The sequence below is a fragment of the Egretta garzetta genome, unplaced genomic scaffold (assembly GCF_000687185.1).
Source record: "Egretta garzetta isolate BGI_Z169 unplaced genomic scaffold, ASM68718v1 scaffold404, whole genome shotgun sequence".
Taxonomy (NCBI): Eukaryota; Metazoa; Chordata; class Aves; order Pelecaniformes; family Ardeidae; genus Egretta; species Egretta garzetta.
Window position 1 is genome coordinate 1,627,920 of NW_009259323.1, and position 6,772 is coordinate 1,634,691.

The 6,772-nt window shown below is 55.8% G+C and overlaps 1 protein-coding gene across 1 annotated transcript in view; it reads left to right on the forward strand.

Annotated features, from left to right (window-relative positions):
- The window catches only part of ITGB1BP2 (integrin subunit beta 1 binding protein 2), a 7,177-nt gene extending 809 nt beyond the window's left edge, over positions 1-6,368 (forward strand). The window contains exons 2-11 of the mRNA XM_009636592.2: positions 175-224; positions 323-379; positions 961-1,109; positions 1,250-1,362; positions 1,615-1,673; positions 2,447-2,517; positions 2,748-2,850; positions 4,182-4,301; positions 4,765-4,827; positions 6,117-6,368. Of these exons, the coding sequence (XP_009634887.1) occupies positions 175-224; positions 323-379; positions 961-1,109; positions 1,250-1,362; positions 1,615-1,673; positions 2,447-2,517; positions 2,748-2,850; positions 4,182-4,301; positions 4,765-4,827; positions 6,117-6,368 (1,037 nt within the window). The remainder of the gene's footprint in view (positions 1-174; positions 225-322; positions 380-960; positions 1,110-1,249; positions 1,363-1,614; positions 1,674-2,446; positions 2,518-2,747; positions 2,851-4,181; positions 4,302-4,764; positions 4,828-6,116) is intronic.
- The last annotated feature ends 404 nt before the right edge of the window (positions 6,369-6,772 follow it).

Here is a 6,772-nt window from a genome sequence, read left to right on the forward strand (position 1 = left end):
GGGTTGCGGGCTTGGCCTGCCACGGCGTGGCCTGAGCTGCCAAGCAGGGATGAGCCAAGCCCAGCACAGACAGCCCACATGGCAGGAGCTGGCTCAGGAGCTGCTGGGCATCATGGGTGGCTCGTGGGCAGGATTGTTCCTCCTGAAACATTCTGCCCGATTTTCCCTTTTCAGATTCCTGCCTGTATCACCCAGGGAGCCCCATCTTCCATGATGCCCTGAAGGTGAGTGGGGCAGGAGCTGGAGCTGCAGCTGCAGGGAGGGACCTTGTGCCCGGTGGGATTGCCCACACCTGACCAGTTTTTCATTTCCTGGTGCCTAGGGCTGGTCTTGTTGCAAGAAACGGACAACAGACTTCTCCGAGTTCCTCTCCATAAAGGTGAGCAACCCACCCAGCCCAAATGCACCTGCTGCTCTTCCATCCTCTCCTCCCTGCCCCTGCCCTGCCCTATCCTGTCCTGGCCCCAGCCCCTGCCAAGGCTGCCCCCTTTGCCCTGCTAGCCGGGGATTTCCTGTCTGCTTCCAAGGAACTTGCAAGCAAGGGTGCTGCTCCCAAAGCGCAGGGCAGATGCTCCCGGAGAAAGGTGCTGCAAGGGGCTAGGATCCCCCACCAGGATCCTGCGGGATGAACACAAATATGCCAAGCACCATCACAGCTGTGAATCTCTAAGTGGTCCTGGGGGAGTAAAGGAGGCAGCAGAGGTCTGGGGATGTGGGGGAGACTCTTGCTGCCCTTCAGCTGCCAGGCTGGGGTGCAGCAGAGCTAAGACCTGTCTGGCATGGCCCTGGTGAGGCTGCCACACTGGGAACCCCTGCAGATGCAGCTCCAGCCCTGGTGCAGGGTTAGAGCCCATCCCTGCAGGACGCAAAGCCACCAGAGCACAGAAACTTGCAGGGTTTGGGAGCAGTTGCCAGGTTAGGGAGGGCAACATGGGCATTAGGCTTGCCTTTGCTGCTCAGGGATGCACAAAGGGGTTTCACAGCAAGGAGAAGCCCCCTGAGCCTTTCAGCCAAGAGGAAACCTCAGACAAGCCAAAGGCCAAACCAGTGGAGGAGCTCATAATCCAAGGACCAAAATCAGCTGAGAAGATGCAACGGGAAAGACCAAGGTGAGACGGGCTCAGCTGACATTGTCTCCCTGCTGTGTTGCTTCTGCATGTGTCCTGCCCTGCTGCTTCCTCAGGAGAGGCAATGACACTTAAATTGCAAAAAAAAAACCCACTTGGCCTTTGCTGCTGCTGTTTCCCAGCTCTGATGAGCCAAGACAGCTGCTGCCAATTAAAGTATCCAGGTCTCTGGAGCAGGCACTGGAGAAACTGAACCTGTCATCCAAGGAAGAGGCACCTGAGAGCAGTTGTGCAGGTAGTGACTGTGGGGTTGCACATGGCAAGTTCAGCATGGGGTTTTGCATGGCAGGTTCAGCTCAGGATGGCCGGTGCTGCATGCTCAGCCACCTGCAAACCCACCGAACTGTGTTTCGGTGGCATGCTGCAATGGGCTGTGCTCAGGGGCTGTGTGTCCTAAGCTGGGGAGCTGGCAGTGGGGCTGTGGGGAGGGTTTGGGGGCAGGCACGGGTGGTGTGTGCCCCTGCATGAAGCTGTGTTGCTCTCACAGGGGAGGCAGCTGCCCAGGTGAGAGCTGGCACCACCTGCAAGAACGCAGCCTGCAAGGCGGTGAGTACCCAGTAGGGTCCCATCTTCGCACAGTCTGTGCTGCATGGCCAGAAGCATCGCAGGTCTGGTGTGGGGACTTGTTTCCCAGCTGTCACCAGGTGCAGGGCAGGGTGCTGGGTGGGTGGGAGTTGGCAGTGTCCATTGGCTCTGTATGCTCCTGCTCATCCCATACCTGGAGCGGCTGCCTTTGTTGCCTCTCAGCCATGTTCCTGCAAGAGGCTTCCAGATTTCTGGATTGGTGGTACATTTGCATTTCACTGTTGCTAATTGCTTGCAATGAAACATAGCACATATTCAGGATATGGGTAGCACGTATTCAGGAGCATGCTTGGAAATCAGCAGAGAGAGGAGCAAGCAGGGAGCAAAAGGTGGGAGGTGGATAAGGACATTAGACTGACTCACTCTAGGAAGAAGGGGAAGGGACAGGATGGACAAGCGGCCCCTTGCACCTTGGAACAAGTTTCTGTGGTGACCAAACTTGCCCACTGTCCCAGTGCTGCCCAGCCCTAGGCTGGGACCAGGCTGTGTTTGGAAGAGGACATGTGGAAGGGCTGCCTCCAGGGTCGTGGGGATGGCAATGGGGTCCCGGCAAGGCCAGGGTGGCTGCCCTGCCAGCAGGGAGCAGGGAACCAGTGTCAGGCTGCCGGCTGGGCATAGTCCCAGAGTTGGGCATCGTGCCGTGCCCTATGTAGGGATGGGCACCAATGGGTGGATGCCTGGCTGTGCCATGCCAGAGGCGCGGCCAAAACTTTCCTCTGCTTCTCAATCCACAGATCTATCATGGCCCGGAGAGCAACGCAGAGGTTTGTACTTTCCATCCTGGCGTTCCTGTCTTCCATGAGGGGTAAGAAACAACCCTTTACCGGGGAGTAAACTGACCCTGCTGAGGGCTGATAGTGTCACATAGCAAGGTTGTGTGGCCTCAGCAGCACAGCTCGTGCAGTGTGGGTGACACCGCCTGGGTGACAGGTGGGCAGGGGGAGCTGCTGGTTTGGAGCCCCTCTCCCCCACCACCCCGCAGCCCGCTGCGGTCCCGTCTCCTGCTCCCCTCTCAGGTCACCCTGCTCTCCCCAGGATGAAGTACTGGAGCTGCTGTGGGGTCAAAACGATGGACTTCAGCGCCTTCCTGGAGCAGCCGGGCTGCAGCAGCGGGAGGCACTGCTGGACAGGGAATGGGGTAAGGGAGCTCTCAGCAGGGTCAACTCATGTGAGAAAAGTGTCGTTACTGGCACCCAAGGAATGCTCCTTCCTTTGCTCTGCATTTACAGGGTTTTCTGCATTTAATTATCTTAATTTTCATAATTGCCAACAGATGACTGTGTAGGGCTTGAATGCCTAATCTTCACACATCTGCTGTTTAAAAAGCTGCTCCTGCATTCACAAAACGTCAGCTTTCACACCCAATGGGCAGATGTGGAATAAGAAGCTGAATGAGGCAGGAACTGGCCCCAGGCACAATGTAGTCAGCGCTGTAGGCTGCTGCACAGGGACAGGCAGCTGAGCATGGGAAAAGCCCTGAAAAAAAACCCGAAAAGTTTTGACAGATGACTGAATTTGGTTTTAATGAAGATTTCCCTTTGCAACTGCTTCCCAGGAGGGACCTCATCTACACAGTGACATGGTGTTTTGGCAGGGCAATGGGGAGGAGATCCCAATTCCCAATATTTGTGTGTTTAAGTTTCCCTGGGAAAGCTCTTGGCTGGAAATAGGCTTGAGTTGGGAAAGTTGCACCAAAGCAGCTCAGGATATCCCTTGAAGTGCATCATGTTCCTCTGAGTCAGCACTGCCCTGAGCAACAATTCTGTTCTTTGTCCTGAAGCAGAAAACATATAGTAGATGTAAAGCAGGCTGCAGTGAACGAACTATGATGTTGTGATGCAGATGCTTTGCGCTAACTGTCACCTGAGTTTGGGGCTGGGATTCCTCCTGGGGTGTTTCTTTGGCTGGCAATGCTGAGGGCTGCAGGGGGTCTGTCTCCTGGTGATGCTCAGAAATGCCTTGCGGGGCCAAAGCTGCCTGTGGCATGGACGTGGTGGGGTCCTATGGGAGAAAGGTGAAATGTGGCCAGTTGGGGCTCATCTGTCTCCCAAACTTAGCATGGTGCCATGATCCATGTCCAGCAACAGCCCCTGCACTGCCCTCCAGACCGAGTTTCCTGACTGTGCACAGCGCTTGGGGCATGCCACAGCTTGGGCACAGTAGAGTGATTCTGGAACAAGAAGGGGATGTCTCTGGTCTTAACATGACCTTCTGAAGCAACCCCAAGCACAGCACAGATGCCCCATATTTCATGGGACAGCCTGGCAGGGGCTGCCCACCTTCACATGAACCACCTCCCCTCCAAAACCTGCACAAAAGGCAGAGTTTGATCTTACTTAGCTGATATAACCTCAGCCAGCACTCTGCAGTGGAGATGTTTAAAGGAGCATCCTCCAGCACAGATATCCCTTCTGTTTGGGGTGTGCTTGGGCTAGATGCCATGCTGTGATGGGTTCCTCTCCCCGGTAGAACAAGAAGGCGGTGTCGTGCCGGCAGGACTGGCACCAAACCAGCAGCCAGGTGGTTGTGACGGTCTATGCCAAGAACCCCCTGCCTGCTCTCAGCAGTGTGAAAGCCAACCGCACCATGGTGAGTAGAGCCAGCAGAGCTGGGCTGGGGATGCGTGCTTTCATGGTACCTGATTTTGATGAGCCAACAGCCAGACACTGGCTGGATGCCTGGTTCTCTTTGATGGTGTCTTTGGTCTGTTGCTGCAGCTGGAGTTGGCACTGCTGCCCTGCCATCCCTGAGCTGAGAGCTCGGTGGTTTCGCTGCTGCTGCAGCAGCATCTGCCCAGCCACCCTGGCTCAGTGGCTTTCAGCCTCAGTGGGTGGCTTTGCTGGCTTTGAATCCCTCGAATGGTGGCAGAGGTGAACCCAGCATGCTCTGAAGGGGGTGAAATGCTCCTAGGTGCCAAGGGAATTGCCAGACTGTTACAGCGGAGCCAGGACATGGGATGCGTTACGGTGCTCGAAGGCAGCTGCACTGTCTGGGGGAAGAGCTCTGGCAGTACTGTGCTACCCACTCAGATAATTCTCTGTTGATCTTTCAGCTTGAGATTCACATCATCTTTGAAGGGAATAAGATTTTCCAGGCAGAACTAGATCTCTGGGGGGTAAGATCCTGTTTATTTTGACTTCCCTATTCCAGTAGTCTGTGTGGGCCTGGGCTGCAATACTGCGAGGCAGCCTGTGCTCTGGGGGAAGTGTTTGCAGCCCCAAACACAGGCTCCCAGTAAGAAAAATTACTCTCTGCATAGTCAAGATTCTCAGACTTCTGAAAAAGCAGCAAATGGTTGTTGCTGCAATTTCTGCACAGCCCTTCCTGTGCATGGAGCATGAGGCAGACTTTGACTGTGTTATCGCATAGAAATGCTGTGGCCCCCAGAAGACTGTCTCTTCCCCAGCTGGCACATCTGTGGGACAAACAGCCATTTCATAGTCCCTCCCTCAGTGTGATTCATTGCCAGCTCTTGAATCCTTGCGGAGAACACAGGTCCACCATGGCTGTCGCAGCAGAGAGGACCCATCTACCTCCAGAGCTCCAATTTTCTATAGCAGCAAAGGCTGATGGGGAAATTAGGTTTTTCTCTATTGATCCAATAGTGGTAGCATGCCCTGGGAGCCACGCCAGGACTATGCCTGGGCTTGGTGCCTGTTCTGACTGCTCTGCACTACCTGAGGCACCCTGGCTACTCTCTTTTTTTAAACATTGCTACAGTACTGGCTTGCTCTTGTTGGGATCGTCTGGGAGCCAAGTCGCCCAGGTACCGGCATTTATAGCCACGTCTGCTAGAAAATGCCTTAGGGATTGGGAGGAGGGCTGTTAAGGAGGCTGCTGGTGGCTACGCCAATCAATCCTGGACCAAGAGCTAAGCTGGACGTCATTGACAGCTCTGTAGGTGCTCTGGGTTTGGTCCAGAGTGCCACAAAGGGTCTTTGGCCCAGCAGGTCCCTGTCTCCCCCTGCAATCCTGCTGTGCCTGTGGGCAGGCAGTAGTGTGAGGGGAGACCCTCGCTCTCTGATTTCTCAGCTGCTTGCTGGCTCGGGAGGAGCAGCAAGACTCAGTAATTTGCAGGTGCATTTCTTGCCTTTATTTCTGGTGCGTGCTGCCTGTGCCTGCGGGCAGCAGAGTGTGCTGCTGGGTGTGGGTATGCCTGTGTCTGTGGAGCTCACTGTCTGTGGGGAGAGGGCTGTACCTCAGTCCTGCTTGTGGCAGCGGCTAGCCTAGCTCTCCTGAGCTCTGTACCAGCACTGTGGTGCTCAACTGGAGCCCAGGTTTCACCCTGCTCTGTTTCCTGGCTCACAAGGAGAGAAGATCTCTCCTCTCCGCTGGCAGGGCTCTGATGAGCGTGTGCTGCCTGCACTCCCCTGCCCAGCTCACTGCACCTTTCCCGTTCTCTAGGTCATCAAAATAGAGAAGAGCTTTGTGAGCATGGTCCCTACCAAGGTGGAGATCACACTTTGCAAAGCCAGCCCTGGCTCCTGGGCCAGGCTGGAGCTCCTCCAAAGCAGGACACACTCTTGTGGTGAGCCGGAGCAGGAGGCTGCCAACGCAGAGCAGTCTGGGGCAGCGCAAGGGGAGGACTCAGATGACAGCTTGAGCTGGTCAGAGGAGGAAGATGAGGAGCTGGAGACGGGAACACCAAGCAACTGACAGTCAAGTGCTTCAGCAGCTGAGCAGTGCTGGCTCCTGAGCTGCCGGGGACCTTGGCACCAGCTCCAGAGGAGGAGACCCAGCCCAGAGCCACGTGCAGGCTGCAGCACGCCCTCTCCCCTGGTCAGAAGGAGCAAGTAATAAAAACCCAGAGCAAAGGTTATTCTTTGAAATTCTTGATAGGCGCTTTTAAAAAACGTCAGTGGGCTGAATCCTGCCATCTGTGTTTCCCTCTCCTGTGCCCAGCTGGGGTGGGAGAACACGAAGAGCCCCCTTGTCTGCACCTCAGGCAACCTGTGCCTGTGCCAGGTCTCCTTGGGGCCAGGCTGCTCATTGCCCGGTGTTCTGCCTGATTTCTGGGGGGTGTAGAGCCCCGGGGGAGCTGAGCTTCACCCCCTCCCCCC